The following is a 27,407-nucleotide window of genomic DNA, read 5'->3' as shown; positions in this document are numbered from 1 at the left end:
ACACAACATGTATTGCATTAAAGGACTTTCCGAGCACAATTCTCTGTCAGATCTTATTGACTTCAGCACGTGCGGAAGATTGCGCTGAAGGCTCTTTGAAGATATGTTTACCGTTCCAGCGCACAGATAAATATGTATCTACTGTGAGCTCAATTACTTCGTCTTTATGGATTTACAGCATATAAAACTTTCCTGGGAGGTTAAAATCTTCACTCTTGATGTGAGAACACGCCGCAGTGTAAACACTACATTCTGGCATGCATCTGCGTTCATTTAAGCCACAAATTACTGGAAAAATGTAAAATTATGATGGATAGAAAAACATAAACACACAATTAAGCAGTTAATCTTGCTCATGGTTTAAGGAGGAAACGCTGGGCTGCTCGGATGAGAAAAAAATGGGGGGGGAGATGTTTATTTTCTCATGGGATGAGTTGGCTTTGGAAGGGTCACCGGAGCAACATGAAGGAGATTGGCGAGAAACGTCACGGCCAAGAAAAACGAAAAAGTGAAGTCAAAATGGCAGGCGCTCTCCGGAGCCAAACCTTCAGAGTGACAGAGGAGAAGAAAAAAACGAGGAATACTCACTGGATTGGTTCCTCTTCGTATGAACCTGGAAATAAAAACAGGCTTTTATTAATGAGAGTGAGAGGAGTTATGAAAACAGCACAAGACATGAAGTGCTTCATCCTCACATTCATTCACGGGATATTGGCCTCCCAGGCTGACATGCACACGCAGGAATGAGCGGAGAACTTTACTGCCGAGACGACATATTAAAACCATAAGTTTACATAACAATAGTCTGCACGCAGTCTAAACATTAGGAAATGAGTGGCAGAGAATTCAACTAAATTCACTACCGGGATTGTTTTGAGGCTGACAAATGTCAACAAGAATCAGTTAGCAAATCGAACGGACGAAGACGGGAAGGGCTGGTTTACTGCGAGTGTATTCTGTGTATTTAAAGTGATTCATATGGCGCATCCCTGCCCGAGACGCTGTCAGAACGAATGGAAAATCCTCTCAGTCATTTCGATAAAGCGTTTGATGAAAAGGAAAACATCAGACTGAAGGGACAGACTAGAAAAGCAGCTAAATGGTAAACCGTGAGGGAGAACTTGCGGAAACGCACAAACAAATAGACATGCACGCGAAATTATGGAAAAGGTTTAATCCCATAGGCAGATAGTGGCAAATGGATTCAATTACAGCTCAGGCCACACACCAGAGAGAGAGAGAGAGAGACAACGAAAAACAAGAGGAAATGGAAAGCTCAATAATATCAATAATTCATAACAGATGACATGGCATTCGTCATCACCTATAAAAACATCTGCCATAAAAACATCCGCAACGTGAGTACAAAGCAAAACATAAAACAAACAATGGCTGAGGACAATAAAAAGAAACGAAAGAGGGGGAAGAAATATGACAAATAGGGTGAATGCAACTTTTTTTGTGATGCGTTTCCAGTGTTAATCCGTGTAGTCACGCAACACATTTGGAACAGGACAGAAACAAAGGTTCAAGCCCGCAGAAAAGAGCCTCTATGAAAAATGTGTGATCATTTATCTTCAATAAAGCAAACAGAGACGTCAGCAAGGGTGTCTTAAGTAAAGTGTTGCCCTGGCTGTGCTCGCTGAAAACACAAGTTGGCACACGTGAGGATGTGTTATTGCAGAAATACATCACACTGTCATGTTGTGAAGGACGCAGAGAAAGCAACACAGACAAAAAGAGTAAAACAGAGAAGCAGGAAAAACAGAAAGACAAACTGATATCCCAAATGTGTTTTCATTGTGTTCATCTACTTTTTATCAACAAACATGACAAAAACAAAACAAATGAGAAATGAGAGAGTCACTGAACATACAAGGAGTGAGTATTTCACATCTTTCAAAATGTGTCTGAGATTTGAATCATCATTTACTCGCTTGTTTAATGAAAGTGAATGGTGACCAGAGCTGTCAGGCAAGATTTCTGGCAAATAATAACTTACATTTCTGTTCCTAACACAAAGCTAACATGCACTGGACAAAATTATAAATGCAACACTTTTGTTTTTGCCCCCATTTTTTATGAGCTGAACTCAAAGATCTAAGACTTTTTCTATGTATTGTACTCAAAAGGCCTATTTCTCTCAAATATTGTTCACAAATCGGTCTAAATCTGTGTTAGTGAGCAGTAGGTCGAGACCCCGATGAGGACGACGAGCATGCAGATGAGCTTCCCCGAGACGGTTTCTGGCAGTTTGTGCAGAAATTCTTTGGTTATGCAAACCGATCGCTGCTGCAGCAGCTGTCCGGGTGGCTGGTCTCAGACGATCTTGGAGGTGAAGATGCTGGATGTGGAGGTCCTGGGCTGGTGTGGTGTGGTTACACGTGGTCTGCGGTTGTGAGGCCGGTTAGATGTACTGCCAAATTCTCTGAAATGCCTTTGGAGATGGCTTATGGTAGAGAAATGAACGTTCAATTCACGGGCAACAGCTCTGGTGGACATTCCTGCAGTCAGCATGCCAATTGCATGCTCCCTCAAAACCTGCGACATCTGTGGCATTGTGCTGTGTGATAAAACTGCACATTTTAGAGTGGCCTTTTATTGTGGCCAGCCTAAGGCACACCTGTGCAATAATCCTGCTGTCTAATCAGCATCTTGATATGCCACACCTGTGAGGTGGATGGATTATCTCGGCAAAGGAGAAGTGCTCACGAACACAGATTTAGACAGATTTGTGAACAATATTTGAGAGAAATAGGCCTTTTGTGTACATAGAAAAAGTCTTAGATCTTTGAGTTCGGCTCATGAAAAATGGGGGCAAAAACAAAAGTGTTGCGTTTATAATTTTGGTCAGTGTATGTCCAGCTTCAGAAAACTTTGAGCATGAACTGTTTGAACGTGTTATATTATTATTCTGGTTTCTTGTCCTTTTAGAGCGTGGCAGCTTGGCACTTCTATTGTATGTCATAAGACATCATCTCAAACAAGTGAAAATGAGAGTAAATAATGACCTTTTTTTGTTTAAAGTGATAGTTCACCCTAAAATAAAAATTCTGTCTTCACTTACTCCCTCGCCCTCATGTAATTTCACACCTGTATAATTTAAAAAGATATTTGGAAGAATGCTTGTAACCAAACAGTTCTTGCACCCCATTGACTACCATAGTGGGGAAAATTAAATTAGTTTGTTTTAGTAAATTCTTCAAAATATCTCATTTTGTGTTCAACAGAACAAAAAATATACCGATTTTTTTTCTACTATGGTAGTGGATGATGTCCCAGAACTGAAAATTGCTAACGTTCTTCCAAATATCTTTCTTTGTGTTCAACAGAACAAAGAAATTTATACAGGTTTTAAACAACCTGAGGGTAAGTAAATGATTTTAATTTTTGGGTGAACTATTCCTTGAAATTTCACTAAATAAGCTCATGTGTGACTATATATCAATATACAGTATTTGGCTAAATATTAGAGATGCACCTAAACTTCTCTACCAATACTGATTCTGAAGATTAAAAAAAATAAAAATTAACATTTTCTTAACTTTCTGAATGTTATTAAATCATTTTATTGAACATCAAACTGTGATGTTTCTTAACATTTATATACAGCGCACAAATTCATTGCATTTTCCTGTCTTCTTTTGATTGTCTGGATATATCGGCCTCGATCTTTGGCTGTTTTTAAACTATCGACCGAACTCCGGAGGGCACGTGACCCATTCTCTTTACACCACCATACTGGCAGGCAAGGACACTGCGCACTTTAATTCAAAAGACAACGACATGTACATAGCAAAACGTAATAGATTAAACATAACAGGTCCCTATAATACCCCCGGGGTGCTTTTAAAGAGTATCAATAAAGCAGTAATACTCAAATCTGGCTCGCGAGATCCATTTACCTGCCGAGTTTAACCCCAACTCTAATAAAACACAGCTGAACAAGCTAATCAAAGTGTTCAAGAACATGTCGCGTTAAACTTAATGCGGGGCTGCGCAGATTGCTTGGCGTATGACATTAAAGAACCGTCCGCGAGAGCAATCCCGATTAGTTTGTTCAGGTGTGTTTTATCAGAGTTGGGGCTGAACTCGACAGGAAAATGGATCTCGCGAGACAGATTTGAGTATCACAGCAATAAAGGAACGGATAGCGTTCCTGACCTGCACTATCCTGACATCTAACTTTACAACTACTTCATCAACTTTCCCTCCTCCTACTCCGGAGACTATTTAAAAAGCCTAAAAGACTGGAGACTGGAGATATTTGTTTTTGAGTTCTGGCTGAAAAATCTGGGATGGCACGAGGGTGAGTAAGTTTTACTCACAGAATGTTTTCTTCAAATACACAAACAAACACAAGCAAAACCTCCCGAGGAAGAAAGTGTGATGCCAGTCTTACTAAAGTCTTTTCTGGAAATCTTTCATACAAATCTGGGAATGATCAGATTTGTAAAAAAAAAAACTGGCTATTTCAAGACAGTGGCTGCCTTTTTTAATTAAATATCTTTTGTTATGGGCCCAGCTTTTGCCTTGATGTCTCTCTGCATATGTGTGTCTACCTACAGTATGTGATCTTTCATTAGAAACAGAGTCCCCCCATGCTTCCTGTGGTGAGATTTGCAAGCAGGAAGTTGTATGGGTTTGTTTACCAACAGCACATACACAGATGGGTCACAGACGTAACAAACACAGCTGGCACACTGTACAGACTGTTATACTGTAGCTTACTTGACCACACAACCGTACACACATACAGACACTCTTTTTTGTGATGCTGTATGACAGATTAGCACACACAGAGATAAAATACATTTGCACACAAGTCAGGACAGAGGAAAAAGATGTGTGAATGCATTGGCAGCATCCCTTGAAAGACAGGCCGGTCACTCCGTGAATACAATAATGGAATACTGCCCTCTAGTGTCTACTGTGCCAATAGCGAATTAAGGAAAAACAGCACATGAGACAGATATGAAGTGTGTGAGCACCATGACTGTAAATTACATCAACCAATCAGAACTGTTCCTGATGCCACACAAACCAGACCAAACACCCTTTATATAGGAGACCAGGGTGCATGATCCTGTGTTTGAGTGAATGCTTATTTCTAACGTATGCTACGACTTCATCTCTGTGGTGCAAATGTAAGAAGTATGTGGCTACGTTAACTTTCTACATGATCTGTGTTGGTGAGGTGTTTCTTACAGCGGGGGTGGGCGAGAGCGTGATGTTTCCGATAGAGGCCTTCAGCTCATCTATGGTGGCCTTTTGCCGGTGGGTGCCGTTGTTGGTCTGCACAGGTTTGATCTGGACGTGAAACTTTCTCGGCTCATCTTCATCATCAGAGTCGCTGGACGAATAAAAGGAGTTCTCTTTGGCATGTGATCAGAAGCCATTAAGGTAAACCGCTTTAAAGTGGGGTGAAAATTCAACTATAGGACCGTGAGGTGAAATAGCGAGAAGATGAGGTTTTGTGTTTTTTTAGGTCTACACGATGGGACGGCTTTGGTAAAGAAAACAGAAGGAGAAAAAAGAAAATACGTTGGAAAGGAACGACTTGGCAGTGATTCACATAAAAACCCAGCAAAGAGCGATATCAGACTATGTTCTCGGGCCCAAAAAAGTGTTCAGAGTTTACATTGAGTAGAGGCGATGAAAGATATGAAGGGAGAAGGAAAATCTTTCTGTGGCTGAGATGAAAGCACGTGTGAGGGATGTGTGGAGTGGAAGGGATGGATCTGGGGAAAGGATATCGTTCTCGTTGACTTCTGGTCGGATACAGAAGCCCTCCTCGTCCAACTGAGGCACGTTCTGCAGCAAACATAGAACACAACTCTTACAGTTCACACTCTTTTAAAATACAAGAAGAGTCCGACTGAGGTAAAACACATTATTGTCAGCAATATTGTAAGAAATATGCAAACAATTCCCATGCAGAAATCACTAGTGGTGTTGTTTTTTCACTTAACATCGTAAGAATTATAGACAATCCTTCAACAACATTAGGTCACCACTCACTGCGTTATGAAGATCTATAGCACCATAGAAACCTGGGGGAGCTCCGTTAGAAGCGTTCTGAAAGAAATACGAACAAAAGGAGCTTTGTGAATGTGACTCAACTCGAATGGAGTTTTTCCAATATAACCAGAAAGGGTACACTTTGATCAGAAATAAATGAGGCTCATATTACTAAATTCAAGAAAAACATAGCTGTATAAAAATACCAAGCTGTTTTTGCGTTCCTTAAATAAGGAACATTTTCTTTTCATATATATTTTGTGCATGTGTTCAGAAATATTGTTTGTCAAACTACAGTACACTCTTATATATAAAGGTGCTTCATGATGCCATAGAAGAACTTTTTTGTCTAAATGGTTTCATAATGGTCCTTTCTGTTTCACAAACGGTTCTTTTGTGGCGAAAAAAGGTTCTTCAGATTATAAAAAGTCAAGAAAGATATGGTTCTTCAAAGAACCTTTGACTGAATGGTTCTTTGTGGAACCAAAAAATGGTTCTTCTATGGCATCGCTGTAAAGAACCTTTTAAGCCCCTTTATTTTTAAGAGAGTATGTTTAATATCGTATAATTTAATGTCTCAATTCAATTTGTTGTCAAGTTGTTTCAACATTTGAAAATACTTACAACAGCTTCTACTTCAGCTGATTCCCTAAAGACACAGAAAAAGGTTGAAATAAAAATAAACGACAAATCAAAAATGCAAAATCAAAACTATTTAAAATATTTGGAATATTTTTTTTTAATTGCATATTACTACTCCTTTTTATGGTCAAGTCAAAATATATTTGACCAAATTTATGTTTATTAAGAATTTATTATCAATTATTTTATTAGAATTTTATTTTACTAAGATTTTTTTTTTTTTAAATAAAAACAAAGTGAGATTGCTTCATTAAAACTTACGTGGAATCTGTGTCTTTGTCTCTCCGTCGACCTGGTATGACGAAGGTCTTTCTTTTTCGAGGTTTGGCAACTAAACACACAGTAATCAATGTCAAAAATCTAAACAAATATATATTTGCATCTGTAACATATGTTCAGGCTCAAGTTAAACTACTGTAAAGAGATATAATAACAAGAAATTAAAGATCAATTACGTTTTCTACATTTTTGCTCCTAACAATAATGAAAATGAATGAAGCAGAGAAAAAAATCCTGCAGACCTTCAGTGGCGATTGAGACATTACATTCCTCGAATTCAATGGGCCCTGTAATGCAATCAGACAAACAAATACTGATGCGTTATAGTACTATGAATTGAAGGACAACAATATTAATACCATATTATTATGTACAGAATTTTCAGTGGGTCTGGCGGCAGTAAGCATGATCTGACGTCCCTTTTCAGTTTGATCGTTTTATTTTACAGCTGGAACGCAACACACGCTCGCAGGCACACATACTGTACACATACTGTACATACTGTGTCAAACAAATATACAAATTCAATCGACACAATGTGGTGATCGTGTATAAAAGTGCTGTTTCTGAAAATATGAATTTACACATAAATGCCGTAAAAGACAACAAACCTCACGCTTCATTTCCTACTCATGAATTTTGCATATTCACCTCTAAGCTTTTACACTTTTAACGTGACCCATTTCCACAGTGACGCATGGATGAAAGAATTTAATTGAACAATCTGACAGAGTTTTGCAGTTGGTTATTAATTCATGACCTAACACCACAAAGACGAGTTTTTATTTGATCAATTTCAGAATGAGGAATACAGGATTCACATGAACTAACCAATCGTAACCTTAACCTGAGGTCACGATAGTTGGTCAATACACTCTCAATAAATACCATGAACAGCAATATAAATATTAATTCTGTGGTTTCGTGACTATAGCTGTGGAGAGGAGAGATGCCCCTCAGTGCTCCAAGAGCCCTTAATAGCGGTTTTCTTTTGTTAATGCGAGTAAAAGCTAATGCTTGTAAAAGAAAACCTAAGACAGCGTTTCACTACTACCAGACCCTCGCGAGAGAGCCTGGGGCGCAATTTTCATAACACAGAAAATGTCTTGACCTGAAAAAACAATAGTGTGTGATGTGTAACTCAAGCGGTTCAATAGTGTTTCTCTGGAGAACGCCGGACCTCGCGTGCACTGTTAAACGCAGTCACGACAGGCCCACACCACACACACACACTGATGTTCATACAGTTTGACTGATTTACTCTACTGTACCAGATCAGCTCACACACTGATTTCTCGGTCCCGAATAATTTAACATAAAAGAGTCATACAATGCCAAATCACGATACAGATCCAGCCGCGGAAAAAATGAAGAGACCATTCCAAATTTGTATTTAATCAGCATCTCCAGATGTATTGTGGCCCTTTCAGTCTAGTGTCTGTTGAATTTCAACGATATTAAACCTCAGGAGTGACAAAGTCATCCAACAGCAGGTAAAAGACGGAAAGCATAACAAGACACATGAAAACTGTGATAAAAATCCAGGTTATTACATAATTTTTTTTTTCTAAAAAAATATAACTTTATATTTTCTTTTATACTTTTTTTAAATACATGTACAAATATTACTGTTGTATTGCTTGAAAGTAAATTGCAGTATTTGATTCTTTGCAATATTTGAGGTCTGAAAAAATACAGAGCATCTTTTCTGTTATTGTCCAGTTTTCAATTTCTACAAATAAATGCAAATAGAAACGATATTTAAAAAAAATGAAACAAATGAAAACAAAATGACAATTTTACCTATATATATTTCTATAAATAGTAAATTCAGAAAAACTCGTAATTTTTTCCACGGTTGTACTTAGAAGGAAACCCATGATTAGAAACATCATGAATAATGCACTTGCCAACCAAGCTATATAAATATATTTTGTTTTACAGAAAAGGAGAACAGTTTATCTTGAAAACATATGAACGTGTTTCAAAGTCTAATTATTAGATTCAGAGCATCAAATTAGTCATGGGATTTATTGACACGTTACATTTTATTTCACACAAAAAATGGCTTGCTAAACATTGATTTTAATATTTGACATGGCCGTTAGTCAATATCAAAGATATCAATATCAACATTAATATCACAATTATATATGTATGTTCTTTACATTATGTAGAATGGTTTTATGTATACAACAGAAATCACAAAAAATTACTATCAATGTTTTTACAGGAAGGGCCGCATATTCTTTAAAGGAGAATTTGTCAGATTAAGGAAACTTTTGGAGATTTTTCAGATAAGTGTAGCCAAAGTTGTGTGCAAACACACAAAACATTACAACTGTTTCATTATATGGCTTTATATTATAGCTTTATTATATCATTATAGCTTTCCTGTAGCTCAGTGGTTAGAGTGTGACGCTAGCAACGCCAATGTCATGGGTCTGATCCCAGGGATTGCACATACTCAGAACCACATGTATAGTATAAAGCAATGTAAGTCGCTTTGGATAAAATGTCTGCCAAATGAATAAATGTTAAATGTAAATATGGCATTATTGAATTGTTATGTTCATTATAACAATAAGCAAACCTGTCCAAACCGGTCTAAAAAAAATCAAACGAATCAAGATTTCAATGAGATTTCCAAGCAGTTACTAAAACTGAGGAAAAAGTGCCATCTGACATCAAGTGAGGAAACGCAATGGCAATTCTCCTGGGTTCCATCTAACAATATTTACAGTATGCGCACAAATCCAAACATTAAACACAACAATGCCACCGAAATATGGAAAAATGAGGTTTTGTTTAAATGTGTCTAAACAGAAAGACTGCTTTACAAAAGACTGGTTTGCATAAAGTATGGGTTAAAACAAAGCATGCTTTTAAGGACAACATCGCTAAAAATGCCCCAAGAAGTTAAATCTAAACGGCAAAAAACAAGTAAGGTAAACTATACAAGTTAAAGGTTTGGATTCAAAATGACCTAGCATATTTTCTATTTAAAAATGGTCAATGTTATGCGTTTATTTAGACAGCAAGGTAAACTCGTGTGCTCACGAGCATGTTTGTTTGTATACGAGAGATGCACGCAGTCATGCATTAACCGAGGATGTTTTTTTAAATAGCATATCCCAAGCGTGGTTTCTCGGCTGTGGAGCGGCGAGAAGGAGAGTTTGCGTGTCTGGTTGAAGGCCAGCCTGCGGCCCAGCTGGATACCGCTGAACTGCTCAAGCCACCTCCCCAAAGCCCAGCGTGTCACTTCGGGATTGTTTCCGTGGTACAAAGTTTGTTCAACCTTTTTCTCTCTCTGTGTAGCGGCTAGGGCTGCTCTGATTTCATCAGCATGCCGCACAGGTTATTGCTCTGACAGCGGCGCAATCCCTAATGAACAGCTTGATATGGGGGAAAGAATGTTTTGTTGACCGAAACAGTTTTTAGCCTCAATTAATTCTGCTGTCAAAACAAATGAAGGGCGACCGAGAGCCCGAATGTCGCGTCTGGACCCCTGTGGGTCACTATACGTTCATAAGAAGTATAATTGGGCTACCTGAGAGTGGCGACCTAATATAATGTGAGAAAATTGGTTTCAGTCGTGACAAAAGGCAGCGTATTTGTTTATATTAAAAACTAGGTTTACTGACTTTAGCCTTAAACTGGATTATGTTCTCCGTTTAAAAAAAATCGCACCCTGCGAAAGGAAGGAGAAGCAGGAGGTCAAACAAAAGACCGTGAAGGAATAACCGAAAAAAAATAGGGAGTGCGCAGGGGGACTTGTAGCCGTGTCAAGCTCGATCAAGCTCAACTGACTTAATCTGGAGTTAGGGTGGGCGAGCTTGACATTCCACTTAGCATGTGACGGTACTGTTAACATGTGACGGGTCAGCGCTGCCCCAAACCTGGGCTAAAAACCCTGTAAGGGTCACAGCTTGGCAAAACCTCTAGTGTAAACACCTCCATGCTACAGTAATCAAGTCAAAACACACACTTAATGTGTCTCCAGTGCATCTTAATGTTCTTTTCTAATGCCCCACAGAAATGTGCCGTGTTGTCGGTTGGTAATGAATTTATTACCTCAGTCTTGTTAATCATATCAGGAGCAACACCGTGCTGAAGATGAATGCTGTGAGTGTGTTACCTGGTCTCTCTTTGCCCGTCCCTTTGCTTTCTGCCAGTTTCTGTATGAGGCTTTCCACAGAAGTGTTCTCCATGTTGTTCACAAACTCTTGTTGCACCTTAAAAATGCAGAATAAAAATGAGATATGCATTCAGAAAACGGCTTTATACAAACATTTATATCACTGTTTTTGAAGCATTTATTTCCAGTAAAACCACAAAAAACTGTATTTGATTAATATACTATTGTACTATAATACAGTAGTATCAAAGTATAGACAGGGACTTAAAGAGACAGTTCACCCAAAAATAAAAATTCTGTCATCATCTAGTCCCCGTAATGTGATTCAACGCTTTCTCCCGTGAAACACAAAATAAGATATTTTAAGAAATGTCATGGTGGTTTGGTGTCCACACAATCGAAGTCAATGGGGGCCAATGTTGTTTGGTTACCAACGTTCTTCAAATTATCTTCGTGTTGTGCAGATGTAAGTCAGGCAGGTTTGGAATGACACGAGGGTGAGTAGATAATAACAGAACTTTCATTTTGGGGTGAAATTACTCCCTTTAATCAATGGAGCTTGTGACCCGTTTTTGCTGGGAATTCCTTGTTGATGGGAAACAGTTGCAATGGTACTGATCACGAGTGGGGTTTAGCTGGTTACCCGCGTTTCTCAGTGATCCATGCAATGATCCACCCATCCTGGCACGTGTGCAACCACACACATCCAAGAGCATCCATTACTGCTACATCTGGAGTGGCTTGTGCCTTAAAGAAGCAGCGTAACAAATGACTCTCTCGGTCATGTTGGTTAATAGAATTAACCATAAAAACATATTTACCAGCTACTAAAGACCAGCCATGAACATAAGCATGGCATCCATGCATCCTGTAAATATGCTTATTCTTTGTAGGGTCACCGGAGGGAAAGAGTCCATCCCTGCATCTTGGGCCATGACCGAGCCAAGATCTATAGGTCTTTAAAACTCTTTAGGACACTTAAAAAACAAACACTGTCCATATCATATGATTTCTATAGCTTCCACTCCCAATGCTTTAAGTCCTAAGAGGATTTGGAGCTGAGTTACACTGAGGATTAGAACAGTGACAGTATTTCCCCCCCATTGACTTGAATTTGGTTTTGTGTCTATACAATAGAAGTGAATGGGGGCCAGTGCTGTTCGGTTACCAACATTCTTCAAAATATATTATTTTGTGTTCTGCGGAAGTCATACAGGTTTGAAATAACAAGAGAGTGAGTAAATGATGACAGAATGTTCATTTTTGGGTGAACTTTAAATCTGGAAATAGGAAAAAGAAAGAAACTAGCTTAATACTCATTTGAGACACATGACGGGTAGCTGGGTGAGAATATCTGTACAGAATAAGCACCACCTGATGTGTCTTCGTGTGGTCTGTTTCATATTTTACACTTCCATCCAGATCTCAGGACTTATGTACAGACGAACACTCACACAAAGTGTTGCATATGCTAATAATGCCCATGCACTTCAAAGAGGAATTTTTACTCATAAATATGCACAGAAATTGAATAAATGTAGTAACCACGTTAAAATGATCTACAAATCCAAATCTGATTTTCTCCGGGCTCAAGCACATGCAACGGGTCTGTGGTCAACAAAAGGGCTAACAGAGACGTTTTTAGTCTTTATGACTTACTCTTGTTTTTTGTGTGTTTATGAATGAGATGGTGCATTTATAAACCAGTTGTATGAGTTGCCTGTGTGTATTAAAATTATTAATAGGGTGTAAATAATTTGAAAATAATTTTAGTATTAAAAATGAGGACAATTTATAAGCAATATGATGTTTGCTTTACTTTGTGTGTAGACGGTTACGTCGGACGCACACACCTGGCCCGAAGTTAACTTCCGGTCTGTGTTTATTGATCGGTCTGGCTAGTGGCTGATTATATAACTATTTATATTTTATTTAATTTATATTAATATTAATGTATATGAATATTTTATTGTATAATAATTGTATTAAATAAACAATTTGCTGAATTTAATTGTATGTTAATTTATTGAATAAACAATTTGTTGAATGGGTCGTGTAACTTTGTCGCATTTAAGTTTAGCCAAGTAACAATTCTTCTACCGGTAACCCAAAGTAATACTGGCTAGACATACTTTAACTTGCTAGCAAATGTAATTTACTTGCTATTTCTTTTGATTGTGATCAGAAATAATCTACATGGACTCTTTGCGGATGTGTACCGGAAGTTACTTTGGGCCACAAAAAGGTGCATGCAGTAATGTTTGTTTATGTTGTTGCTTTAAAACCATCTATATGAGAGTGTCTGGCGCCCTCTATAGCTCTAAGAAGGAACTCATATCTCATGTCTCATATCTATATGAATATAAATATTATTATGAATTTATATAAATATGTATACAGATTTATATCTTGCTATAGTAAAGTACATAATGTAATAATATACAGTAAATAATGTGTGCGTTTGTCTGCTCACCTCTCCAATCTGTATGTGCGTCTCCTCAACCGACTGCGAGTACGAATGAATAATATCCTGCAAACGCAAGATATGTTCCTCTTCAATTCCCTGGAATTTCTGTACGCAACACAAAAAACCTTCAAATTATTTCTCAAACCGTTCAAAAGCATTTTTAGACCGAATACTACTTCAGTCATTATGGAAAAAAGCCATGCTGAAAGACTGCATCAGATGAAAGCAGACATTAGAAATGATACATCAGACCAGAATCTCTTTCCACCACATGTGCGTGTCTACATAAGACCCTTTCTTATGTTGTTGGCACAATTCTATGAATAGCTGATCCGGGTGGTCCGGGTGGCTAAGAAGCACTATTATACACACACAAACACAGTGATAATGAATAAGCTTGTGCGTGTGACTGCATGTGTATAAGGAATGGCCGTATGCCTGATTTGCTGTTTACGCTCCTCTCAGACTGACAGTTGGGTTTTAGAAGATTTAAGGAGAAGATGAGGAAAAACACCAGGAAATGAGTGGAAACAAGATAATGACAGTATGAGGCAGAGCATGCGTGACCACAAGGAAAAAAGTGTTTGTGCATGTGTCTGTGGATCAGATGAGGAAGCATCAATAAAGAGTTTTTGTGCCTTTAGGAATTCCATCGCTCTAGTTTGAGAATGAAAAATCTATGTGTAGTGTTTGAATACCGTTAATCCAAACTAATAGATCATTTCAAATGTAATAAAAACGCTCAAAAATAAATCACACACATCCAGTACAGAAAACAATAAACCATCTCAGCACATCACATTAATACGCAGTCATACCTGTGCGGTTTCTGTCATTCTGTGCTCAAATTCTGTCTTCGCAGTGGCGTATTTCTCTACGTATGACTTATAGGCCTCGGTGGCTTTCTTGACCTTCAATCCAGCCTACAAACACACGTGACAAAATGCAAGACTTTTACAGAAGATCATGTGAAATTTACAAGTGTAAACACTGTTAAGGGTGTGTGTCGACAATAATTGTTAAACTAACTGTGAGATTGCCAGTGAAATGCATGACAGGCAACAGCACTTTAATTATGGAGACATTTCCTTTTGGCAGTGAATCACAAGAAGGCAAGGGCATTCCCCTAGTGTGTTTAACTAGGTTGCAAGGGGTACTTCCAATTTTGCTATTTTATTCAATTCAGTTGAATTTAAAATGATTTCTACAAGGTATGCACCGATACGTAATTTTTGGCCAATAACGATAACCGATAATTCTTTAACATCGGAAGCCGATAACCGATATATGGCCGATATACAGAATCTAAATATGAATATAAAATTCCTTAAGACTGAAACAAGAGGCAAAAAGTGGACAACTGCTTTTATTTGAAAACATTGACTGCAGAAAACAAGGTAACCATTAGTTCTCTTTTCCCCCTGAAAATCATGTACCAAGCCTACTTTACACTAGTTAACAATTCTTTAACCTTTTTTTATTTAATAAACAAATTAAAGATGTTCTTCCAGAGCAACCCCAAAAAATGTTCTTAATAGCCACAAGTCTAACAGGTCTCAAGACAGAACGATGTAATTGAACCATTCATAAATACTTTATCTACATACCGTATCTACAGCAACAATGTTTTGCTAATAGCAGTAAGTGAATGATCATGACAGAAAGACATTACTGTACTGTATTTTAGCTGTGAGCAGCGTGCAGCTGAAGAAGTTTAACCAGAGGAAATGATTTATGATTTATCGGCTATAACGCAATAACATTAAAAACGACCATTTATCCGCCGATACCGATATGGCCGATTATTTATCGTGCATCCCTAATTTCTATAGCGCTTTTCCTATTGCATTGTATCAAGGGCGCTTTACAGTGAGTACAGGGAAGCAAAGTACAGGGGTAAAGTTAAAACGATGTATGAAATATATATATGGGATATATGATTTTACAAAATAAAAGTACTCTGGCTTTACCAACCGTGATGACAATCGGACCATTACATTCACAATGCTATATTAAAAAGCCTGTGAATATATCACAAGCTGTATATATTAGCAGTACTAACTGTAATAGGTTGCAAATCACATTTAAATATATTAAATACATCACAATTTTCATTTGGTGTCAAACAAAAAAGCCTTTTTCTCATAAACTATCCAGGGCAAAAACATGAGGGAGACTCTAATGTCTCTTCAGTCGATACTTAAAGGAACTGATTCTGCATTTTCTTTAGTAAAACAATACTTAAGAATACATTTGTCTCAGTACCTTTTCCACGTCGCGCTGTGTGGCTCCCTCTTTGCGCATGCGTTCTTGTTCTAGGGTCTTGCTGACGTAGTTCTCCTTGCTTTTCTGTAAGGCCTGTGACACAGTCTGGATATTCTGCACAGCCTCCAGTGTGGACGCCACTTCCTCCTTTGTCTGCAAGCCAGAAACAGCCTTTTTATTTGCAATATTTACTTATAACGCAGATTTGCTTAGAACACAGTGTATTTACATTTGCTTATTTGCTAATGAAAAACTGCTGTAGCCTACATGCAGCAAAATATTTTGGTAACAAAACAAGACTCAGTCAAGCATCTCGGTAGCACTTGTAACGTGACTTTTTTGAAAATTCAGTGTCCTTCTTATACAGTACATGTTACATATGCACTGCAATAAAAGTAAATGTCAAACCAATCCTAAACCTAAATCTAAACCTAGCCTTATAGTAAGCACAAGCTGTTTATTAATATTAATCAGAACTTTGCATTTGTATAATTATCCTGTAACAAAGACACCTTCAAATAAAGTGTAACGTCATATCTTTATAAACTAACGAAAGCAGAAAATTATGTTTGAGCAGAGATGAATTATAAACAGTTCATTATCCAATGCTAAACAAAAAAATGACATCATAGAAAATAGGCAATGAGTCATGCAACACTTGATAGGATGATGTTATACTGTAGCTAATGGACTATTCTATACCTGAATAATAAACATGCATGAGATCAGCTGTCAGCCCAGAATCTATATGAAAATCTGTTAAAAATTGGACCCATCCATTAGATAATGCTATGATATATTTCCACGACACTAAATGTTACAGAACACTTAAATACAAGATGAATGATGCCAATTTTAGAACCATTATTTGCATTGTCTATTTACATGAGCTCCCCCACATTACCCTGTCGTAATGTTAAAATAAACCTGTTCTTGCTAGTTTAATGTGAAAAATAATTATAAAATCTTTTAAGTTTAAATCATTTGTCATCATTCTCTAGGCAGTATTCTTTGTGCAGATTCTACTTGGCACATTGCTGTGTTTTTGTTCCTATAATACATGAAATCAGTTTATTAATGAAATCATGATTAATAAAATGAAAAAGATTAATTCCTAAATTAATTGCAATAAAAACAAGGTCCGAACTAAAAATAATGTATGGTTTTAAAGATAAGTTTTATTTCACTTCTACCATTTTTAGATGAAAATTTGTAAAAAAAAAAAAAAAAAACTACCACAAAAACAACACAAACATACTAAGCAAAGCATGCATTAGTTTAAGAAGCAATAGAAAAGGGATTTCTGGCATGTTTGCCCACTTCCAGAACCCTCACTGTCTGACAGGTAGAAAATTGTTTAATGTTTTATCGCAGCACTAGGCTGAAAACGCCTCATAAATGTATAATGAGCTACTACTGTAACTTTAAGATTACAAAAATGGTTGGTTTTCATAAAAAAAAAACTAATTTAGCCCTGCCCATCTATTAGGTAATTCTATATTCCCCCCACCCATCAAAAATACATCATTTGTGTTTGGTAAATAACAATTTCTTAAAGTGATAGTTCACCCAAAAATGAAAATTCTGTCATCATTTACTCACCCTCAGGTTGTCCCAAACCTGTATAGATGTATTTGTTCTGCTGAACACAGAGGAAGATATTTGGAAAAATGTCAGTAACCAAAGATCTCACCCCCCATTTACTGCCATAGTAGGTAGGGAAAATAAATACTATGGGTGTCAATGGGGGAACATTTCCAAATATCTTCCATTGTGTTCAGCAGAACAATGAAATTTATTAAAGTTTGGAATTGTCATTTTTGGGTGAACTATTCCTACATAACAAATGGAACCTTATTGTAAAGTGTTACCATGTTATTACATTATGCAAGGTCTTGTTAGGATGTTTTTACAAAACCTGTAGTGTTCTGACAGCAGCACACTGTAGTCAACTGAAGTCAGAAATAAAGTAATGAGGCTTTTTTAACTAAAAGAATTAGACATGATTTTTTGTGAGAAGCTTTCAAAATGTGTGCGATAATTTTCAGTGGTCTTGTTTTATGAATGAGACCATTGAATCAATGCTTCAATTGCCAAAAACCCTTTCTATTCAATTTTTTTTTTAAAGATTAACATGAATTTTTAATGAAGGGCCTTACTGTGTCATTCCAAAGAAAGATTGTCTTTAAAGTTTTTGCTTACAGTAACTCTAATCCAGACCCCTGACCTCTTTTAAAGAGTGCCATGTGTGCACATTGCCTCATTTAGTTGAAAATATGAAGAATTAGGTTTACACTTCAGCATGTGGCATGCTACGGGCAAACTAACATGGAAATTAATCAAAGGCCAAAGATGACGGCAGCCATCATACCTTCTTATGATTTTTGGCTTGTTCCTCTATATATTTCTGGACTTCCTTGATGAGCTCCTGCAGATTGCGGACCAGCTCCATGTGACACGCAGCCAGTTTCTCTGTGGACTGTTTAAACACATCCCACACTGGTGCAAATGTCCTGCGGAACAAATATAATACTCTTCTCACATAGCACAAATAAAATAGAAAATGTGTTCAACATGATTGGTGATTTAACACCACGGCATGTTTATTCTCTCAATGTCAGATTTATCCACTGCTCCTGGGTGTTTTTAATGGAAAGAGCTCAGTACTAGCAAAATGCAAAAGGTTTAATGGGACTATAATGTCTGTATTGACACGATAATATATTAGGGAGTGAAATGAATGTCCTTGGAAATAAAGTACTGTACACAGATGGAAAGCATACTTTCATTCACACAAACATTTGAGTATTCATTACGAACACTTTGGCAATTTGGAGACCATATTAAAAATAACAAAGAGTTAATTGCTTTTTTTCCTGCAGATCTTTTGATGTAGCTTATGAAGTGATGCCAGAGTAGCAATACGTCTAGCATTAACAGGAAAGTACAGTAAGCTTGCCAGAATAAAGTTTTTACAGTGTAAAGATTCCAAAATGTTCAGGTAAGCGATGTGAAAAAGTGCACAGCAAACAGCTGTGGAGATTCTTTTTTGTTTCGTAGTGAACTTCAGCTTTCATGGTTGTTTCGTGATGAACCTCCAGAGAGGTTGAACTGATGTGGGTTTTCCAACTCATTATAAATATATTATTAAAGAGGGGTTCGTAATGAACCCCACTGGGATATAAAACCGACACACACACACAGCGGTCTTACCCTAGCTGAGAGTAGTTGCTTGCATTCTTAGCCAGTTTGGACATTGATCTTGAATATGCCTCCTCTATGGAGGCCCTGGGAAAAGAAAAGGGAAATATGTGAATTAATCTATCAAACTTGTCTTCTTAATACTGTCATCATGTAATGTGACATGCACATCACTTTTAATCCATTAAATGTGTTATTTAACTCCATGTAATTGTACTATTTAACAATAAGATATACTGCCAATTGTCAATACTACAAACATCATTTGTTGGCCACGAAATGTCCCAAAGATAAAAAGAGTATAATCCCAACAAATCAGTACGATTATTCTTTTACTCGTAAAGTGTCCAGAAGGGGGAGACAAACGCACATTTTCCATACAGTCCATCCGTCTCACAACAATTTTCTTACATAATTTATTACCAGACCCTGAATAAATTCTTATAATAGCATTGACAAATAAAATAACGTAATTAAAAAAGAAAACTTGCAGGGTATCTATTTTAAAGATGCAGTGGTATTTCAAAATACTGCTGTCAGTCATGATGTTCACAAGACTGTTTGGACCATCACAGATGAGAGGATGTTGATGAATGATGCGGTTTTGGACTACCTGATGCAGGCCGAACAAACTATTTGGATGGTCTTGTGAGAAACGCTTTAAATAGTTTCCTTTGGAAAATATGTACTTGATACATGTTTGCATGCATTTTTTTTAAATGAGACAGGTTAGATTTTAAGCAGAATGTTTGACCCTTGGACAGGTGAACTGATTCTTTTGTGAAGATAGAATATGTCAGAAACTATGAAAAAATGGAATTACGAAAAGCTTTATTCTCTGAACTTATTGAGGATGTTTTTGCAATGCCCTCTTGTGGAAGTTTTCTTAACATTACTGACTGGCGTGGTTTTTGAAGGTGTGGAAATAGACATTTTTGTAGTGAGTCACAGGCTTTGTTTACACTGCAATGCATTTGCTTTTCAAATTTCTAGGTCTTTTTTGCACTGTCATATTGCAAGTGATGAAATCTGATCTGTTTGTTCGGACAGTGTAATTGGCAGAACTTTACTTGATTATATTATTATTATTATATTTATTAAAATGATTATTATTATTAAAATTAGTGAAGTATGCTCTAAGCTGTGATCACTGTATATAACATTACATAAGTGTTGTGGACGAATGAATGTCTGAATTAATGAATTCATTTGAATGTTATAAATGAAGAGTAACATAAGGTATTTTATCCCTCTCGTCTCTCCTACATACACAAATGGACACACCAAAATAATTCAGTAGTTAAAAAAGAAGCATTACCTTTCTCTGATGAAGTCTGAAAGCTCCTTGCTGGATATCTGGCCATGTTTCATGTTATGATACAGTACGTCAAACCCATTGCTTTTGTCGCCCTGGCAAAAGATAGAAAAATAATATTAAAAACACTAGATAAACAACACATAATTACATTAGTTCTTACAGATGAGAAGAAAAGGAGACACACAAAACTGTTATCCAGGCTGAATGGTAGCTACCTGACTCTTTAAAGCAGACTGATCTACCATTATCATCAATGAGTCAATGCATTAGTTTTTAGTTTACCATCTTGGATGAAAAAAGAAGTGCTCCAAGTTCGGTCTGAATCATGTAAAGGGTCTCGGTCACTAAAAATATCAGCATTTTCAAAATGCAAGTAGTAAATTGATGCATTCCTCAGACTTAATCCCGCCTAATGGTGTCATGCTTATTTAGATACAAGCCTTATAGAATAAGATAAAAGATGCTTGCAGACTATTGGTGGCATAAAAAGAAAAGTTTTCTGGATGACTGATGTAAGCCAGCTAGGTTAACAACACAAAGAATATACATTTACACATTAGGCTACTATTACATAGTTCTTTATTTTCAGTCTCCTCCTATTCTCCTGTGTGCTTGCTGGCCATATCTGCTCTGAGTGACTATAAACACATCTGTCATCTATGCCAATGTGCAAAGACTCAATAACATTTTGTACTTCTTTTTCCTATAGACATTAATTTGGAAATAATATAGAAAATCCAAAGAAAAAACAAACTTGCTATGCTATTATATGTGCATTTCTCAAACTGTGCAAATACGTGTGGTTTGGCACACTTAAGTACAAAGAAAAAATTGCTTGTTCTGACGGATTCATAAGCATATTCACTAGGGATGCACGACAAATGATCGGCCATATCGGTATTGGTCAAGACCGAATCGGACTGCTGTCTGCATGCTTTCTGTCTTGAGACCTGTTAGACTTGTGGCTACTAAGAAAATATTTCTGGGTTGCTCTGGAAGAACATATATAATTTGTTTATTAAATAAAAAAATATACCAGAAAAGTTTGAAGGTTAAAGAATCTTTAACAAGTGTAAAGCAGGCTTGTACATGATTTTCGGGGGAAAAGAGAACATTGTTTTCTCCAGTCAATGTTTTCAAATAAAAGCAGTTGTCCACTTTTTGCCTCTTGTTTTAGTCTTACAGAAGTTTATATTCATATTTAGCTTCTGTATATCGGCCAATATATCGGTTATCGGCTTCTAATGCTAAATCGGTTATGGGCCCAAATTTACATATAGGTGCATCCCTTTCTAATATTCACCGTATTTATAGTAATCCTATCAACCACCTTTTTCTTTCAGAACTTGAAGCAATTCAGTATAGCATGAACGGGAAAAATGTAGAACTATTGATTCAATATTTTTATGAGAGCATGTACAAATAAATTAAACAGAACAGATATCTTAAGAGATCTAGTTACAAAGCTTCCTAATTCAAGTTTTGACTGACTTTCACATCAGCTTTTGTGGACACAGCAAACAACACAGTGTGTGTGTCTGTTTCCTGTACAGCAAAGACAGCTGAGATCTGTGTGATTATATGCAATTGTGGGTCATGTGTGTGTGTGTGTGTGTGTGCTGCAGCAACAGGAAGCACTCTACAGAAGTGACCAGAGAATGCATTGATATAAAAAAAATACAATAGGAAACAAAAACAAACTCAGGAAACTGACTTGGGGCGTCTACACCTTGTATACCAGCACTTTGCAACTCCATTTGCCTAATGTACTTTTATTTGTAATTTAATGAAGTGAATGGCCTATATACTTTGTTTTTTTCAGTTCACCCTTTTTTATTTACCTAAAACTATGTTTCTGACATTACTGTACAAAAGGGCATCCTGTCATGCTCAAAAGAAATAAAAAAGAGGAAGTGCTGAAGTCTGTCTGCGCCTGGCCCGAAGTTAACTTCCTGTCTGTGTTTGGCTATTATATTACAATTTATTTTATATTTTATTTGTATAAGTGTTGATTTATATTCATATTTTAATATATATGAATTGTATTAAATTAAATGAAAACTACTTAAAAGTTAATGGTTCTTTGTGGAGGTCTCCTGAAAGTTTGGGCAACATAACGTTTGTTTATGTTGTTGATGGTAAACACACTTTTACATCTCACAGATTCTCATTGTTATTTAAAGGAATGGGAAGCGTTGAATATCTGAAACCTGCTAAGGAAAGAGAAGAGGGTCTCATGGTCACAGTGTTTGTTAAAACAACGCATTCTGCACTAGATATGAGGAAATGGAGAAAATGCTTACCATACATGCTTTACAAATGCTTTGTACAACATGCATGTTCTTATGTTTGTACATGTAAGTAGTAAACTAAATCTGCTAAGTCAAACCAAACAAAAATCATATTTACATCCAAAGCATATAAGCCACAAGAAAACAAGTTAAAATGTGTGTTTGAGTGCTAGTTAACATGAGTATATTTTTTATTGTTCATGTAGCTGGGAAGACTGGTCTCACAAATTGGGAGAGGTTAAAAGTAAGAATCCTTATGTAAAGACAGTGCCTGCAAACACACACATTTGTAAGGAACTCAGTGATTTATGACACCCTAACCCAACCCTCAAAGACAACTTTAGACATATTTTCAAATAGTGCAAGTTTTGCTCACAAGCACAAGTTTAAACCTTATATTTAGTGCCTTACCTACACGCACGCACACATGCACGCACGCACGCACAAACACACACACACAAATAATTCTCTTGTCTTGGAATCTCAAAACAACCCTAAGGGTTATGTTTAAAAAAGCAAATACTCCTCCTCCATAAATCTATTCTCTCTATATATAATATATATATATATATATTATATAGATATGTATTTTCTCTCATGTAACACTCCCACATCTGTTTGAATTTTCTTTGGCCCTTATCCTGTCCTTGGCATGTGCTTAAGCAACTTGTAACTGGTTTCTAAGTAACTCTTTTTAAAACCCAATTTTTTATCTCATTATTTGCATATTTGTATAAACACAGGCAGCATCATACTGTGTTGCACTCCAACAGTCTCTTACCACTATAACCTGTTCCGGATTTAAATGCAAGAGATATACTACATTCCAAATGTTGTATGGTGAGATAACACCCATCCAGACAGGGATGAACAGCATGGTTTAATGCATGGTTTCCTCCACAGCCATCTGCTTAGCATAACCCATTAGCTTGTATAAACATACCAGGCATGCTAAAATTGGCATAGCTGACACTGTCTGGATTTTTGTTGGAACCAGTTAGACAGAGCACAGAGTCGTGTTTTGTGATGACATTAGTATGCATTACGTGCTTCTTGAATTTGTGATGAAGAGCAGAAAATTAAAATCTTTAATCACAGAGTCCCAAAGATTTCTTTCTTTCTATGACACAGCACAGTATTTTAAATGATCATTTTTGAGCTGGCTTGCAAATAACAACAAATATGTTATATATAAAAATATGAGGTCATCAAAACTGCCTGTATGAAATAGATTAAGCCAGGACTAGGCCTTAGTTAAATTAAAGTTACATTTAAATAGCTTTTATAAACGTGTCTCAGAATATAACATCACTGGTGTTCATCTTGAGACAAAACAATGGCACTGATATATTTTAAGATTGTTGTCAGTTCAGACTCAAACATACATTTTAGTCTGGACTAGTCTTACACCGTGTCTACACCAGACGCGACAGGCTCCATCCAGTCAGTGTGGACAAAATTTTAAATTATAATGGGTTCTACTGCGTTTCTAATGTCTTCCGTCGTGTCGTGCCGGTCGCGTCCGGTGTAGACACGGTGTCAGGCCTTGTCTTTGAAACCGGTAATGATCATGTTACACTACAGAAAACTGCTATCACTGCGTGACATTCGTAATGCATCTACAAACACTTACAATACCTCAGTTACTGATTATCACACTGGAATTCTGAGAGCAAACCTGTGTCTGGTAAATCAACAATGAGTGGGGCAAAAGCAAAACATTTAGACTTGAACAGTGTCAAGGTTCAACGTCATCGCTTTCACTACAGATTTAAGTCACTCACATGACCTTTCCCTGTACCCAAGTGATCGGGACATCTGTCCTACAGATGGATCAATGGAAATGTACCACATTCAAATACATTAAAATGAAAAGACTTTCAGTGGCTGAATACTTTTAAAGGCGTTTAACCATTACAGAGAGCAGTATCGATATTAAAAATATATTATTTATTGATAATAGACTGTTCACTGTTATCAGACAAAAAATATATATAAAGAGTATTTGCTGTTTGTGATGAACATTAAACAACCTCTCCAATATAACCACAGTTTTTATTTTAAAGCCACATTTTACTAAACAGATAATGTAGCCACTTGCACAGGTGTTTAAAAAAATTGTATTCACTATCAAGTTTGATTGTTTATACATTTTGGATATTCACATTTATTCATTTGGCAGACACTTTTATCCAAAGTGACTTAAAAGTATATACTTTTTCTGTATGTGTGTTCCCTGGGAATCAAACCCCCAATCTTTTGGGCCCCTAGCGCAATGCTAAGAAAAGATTACACTAGCATTACAAGAGCGTTGAAACACTGATAGCTGGGTAGCCTAAGCTTAATAATCAGATACCGGGAAACGTAATGTTAATACCCTAAAAGTTTTTCATCTTTAAACATCTTTAACAGGCACACATTTATTCAGTGCATACCGTACCATACATGTCTTCGCATGTCTGTTTACATGAGGAAACTCAATTGTTTTACAAACAATTAAAAAGAAAAACATGGCCAATGTCTGAGAATGGAAAAGAAAGCCGAATAAGAATATCCACTGAGTCAGTCAACACTAGGATATATTTCCACAGATACTGTAGGTGACTTTAACAAGTCTTAACATCGACAGTGAAACCAACAGAGCAGAATGTGAGACATCCGAAAAGGTCATAAGCGCACTAGAAAAACACACACAAACAAAAACACATCTTCAGGGTGAGAGGAAATATGCGGTTACATGTGTTTTTCTGTGGGGAGCGTGAGACAAGCTTTCCTTCAAACACTTCTTTGTTGTGGGGGGTTTAGGGTAAGTGTTTCTGAAGTTCACACCTGTGGGTGTCAGGTGCTCAAGGACAGAGATGAATTTCGAGAAATGATGATGTCATGGGCATGGCAGATAATTATCTAGAGTATTTTGACAACCTGCCCTTCCCTCCTCTTAGTTTTAGAAGCTTGATATGTTTAGCTGTACATTTATGTTATATCTTCTGCTGCACACTTCTGCCTCTCTAGGCACCAGGGCTTATTCAGGTACAATTACAGCATTATTTTAAAAAGATCATAAATACATTGCAGAGGAGCATAGCGATCACTAGCGAACTGTTGACGCATGTCAAATGACAGGAAAAACAATTACATCAAAAAGCTGAATTTCTTTTTCAATACATCCACAAATCCCCAAATGTCAGGTAAAATTGCTAAATGACACCAAGCATTCAGTAAATGATCAACTTGGTAGGTACTCAGTAGCAGTGCATGTTGTGTTGGTTGTAAATGAGGAAGATGTGAAGGAGTAACGTTATATCTCTCTGTATGTGGGGTATATGAGTGTATGTCTGTGCCCTGCATTACAAGCACACAGCTGATGCTAGGCGTCCCTGTTCCACTCAGCCCTCAACACAAAGACTTGATTGAGAACAAGTCTCCACAGCTTTACAATCCCTCATCTCTCTTCATCTCCTCACCGTCTTCTGTTGACAGTTATTGGTTCCAAATAGCAATCAAATGTTGTGTTAATGGTTAAACAACATCATATGAAGCACATGTCTAGAGAATTGTTTCAGGAGGCTAAAACAGCATATCACAGTCATTTATGTAACCAGTAGCTTTGTGGTCATAAAATTCGGATTGACTTCACGTCCTGTACGTTGTATGGCGAGCACTTTATTATTATTCATAATATGACTTCCTGAAACACCAGATAGATTTGATAAGAATGTACGAGATAATAAAACAGACGTGGCACGATCACACCTAATACACACACCCCTTTATTTATCCTAATGCGCAATGTAGGATGCATACTTCGGGGAGGCAACATGTTGCTATTAAAACAGAAAAATGAACATTAAATCACACTTGGTAGCTGCAGAACTAACTTAACGTTACACTAACGTTGCTTATAGTAAGGAAGGACACGTCAGGAGTAACAATAACCAAACTAATTCAGAGAAACAATGACATGACTTTATACTATTCAAGAAAACAAGCAGGTTGTTATAATTACGTGCCTTACATATAAATGTTTAAACGCAATGAAAACTTTAGAAGAAATCCTGGCCTCTGCTTCTAACGTCATACGGAAGAGCCCGAGGAGGACAGGATTTTGAATGACAGCCGTAACATCCAATCGGGTTCCAGAATGGGACCATAACCATTCCGAGACGCCGACCAACAGCCAATCAGATTGAACAGAGGTGGAATCTAGTTGGCTGTCTGTGTTAGACGGTGTGTAATGAGGCCCAATCCCCGGTCTCGCTGGACGCTATTCTCCGAGAAAAGTGAGGGGGGCAACAGGCCAGTAGCCTCTATCGTGCTAGCATCGACCATGTTTTACCGGTGTTTCGTTACATAGACAAGAATAGCCCTAGATATCAAGCACATCATGCCAAATTTAAGAATGACAGAAGAGTTCGCCTCAAGAGTTTTCCACAATCTGCAAACCCACGTTAGAACAGAGCAAAACAACCTACCCAGAAATTTTCCAGGAAATAGGGCGTTATCATCTTGCTTTCCTCTCTTCTTCGCAACACCTCTTTTTCTTATTTGTAATGGTCTCTCAATTGTGGCACCTAATCCTCCGTTCAAACCCCTGATGGTGTTGTGTCTGGTGGTTTTTCTCTTTTTTTCCTGCTGTTCTGCTCGGTTTTCCTCCCTCTAAACGCAAGTCTCCTCCTCCACCGCTCGCTTAATTCAACCCCTTCACTTGTTCAGAATTAATTGAAGTAAATGTTATGGGGAAACAGCGACGCCAGTAGTGGGTACAGGGAGTTGTCACAACTTTAA

The 27,407-nt window shown here is 37.2% G+C and overlaps 2 protein-coding genes across 7 annotated transcripts in view; both read right to left on the bottom strand.

Moving 5' to 3' along the window:
- Positions 1 to 7,408, bottom strand: part of btf3 (basic transcription factor 3) — a 102,822-nt gene extending 95,414 nt beyond the window's left edge. Inside the window, exon 1 of the mRNA XM_057353184.1 lies at positions 7,404 to 7,408. The gene's annotated coding sequence lies outside the window, so the exon portion shown is untranslated. The remainder of the gene's footprint in view (positions 1 to 7,403) is intronic.
- fcho2 (FCH and mu domain containing endocytic adaptor 2) overlaps positions 1 to 27,320 on the bottom strand; it is a 43,072-nt gene extending 15,752 nt beyond the window's left edge. For all 6 annotated transcript variants that reach the window (XM_057353057.1, XM_057353075.1, XM_057353082.1 and 3 more), the window contains exons 1-15: positions 27,095 to 27,320; positions 20,332 to 20,423; positions 19,026 to 19,100; positions 18,184 to 18,325; positions 15,813 to 15,965; positions 14,366 to 14,470; positions 13,554 to 13,652; positions 11,081 to 11,177; positions 7,185 to 7,229; positions 6,925 to 6,994; positions 6,646 to 6,670; positions 6,022 to 6,078; positions 5,757 to 5,814; positions 5,209 to 5,384; positions 589 to 613 (exon numbers count right to left, since the gene is read on the bottom strand). In XM_057353057.1, the coding sequence (XP_057209040.1) occupies positions 589 to 613; positions 5,209 to 5,384; positions 5,757 to 5,814; positions 6,022 to 6,078; positions 6,646 to 6,670; positions 6,925 to 6,994; positions 7,185 to 7,229; positions 11,081 to 11,177; positions 13,554 to 13,652; positions 14,366 to 14,470; positions 15,813 to 15,965; positions 18,184 to 18,325; positions 19,026 to 19,100; positions 20,332 to 20,423; positions 27,095 to 27,127 (1,252 nt within the window). In that variant the 5' untranslated portion in view covers positions 27,128 to 27,320. The remainder of the gene's footprint in view (positions 1 to 588; positions 614 to 5,208; positions 5,385 to 5,756; positions 5,815 to 6,021; positions 6,079 to 6,645; positions 6,671 to 6,924; positions 6,995 to 7,184; positions 7,230 to 11,080; positions 11,178 to 13,553; positions 13,653 to 14,365; positions 14,471 to 15,812; positions 15,966 to 18,183; positions 18,326 to 19,025; positions 19,101 to 20,331; positions 20,424 to 27,094) is intronic.
- Positions 27,321 to 27,407: the final 87 nt, after the last annotated feature.

This window comes from Triplophysa rosa, linkage group LG2 (genome assembly GCF_024868665.1).
Source record: "Triplophysa rosa linkage group LG2, Trosa_1v2, whole genome shotgun sequence".
NCBI lineage: Eukaryota > Metazoa > Chordata > Actinopteri > Cypriniformes > Nemacheilidae > Triplophysa > Triplophysa rosa.
This window is presented reverse-complemented; position numbering and strand designations above follow the sequence as displayed.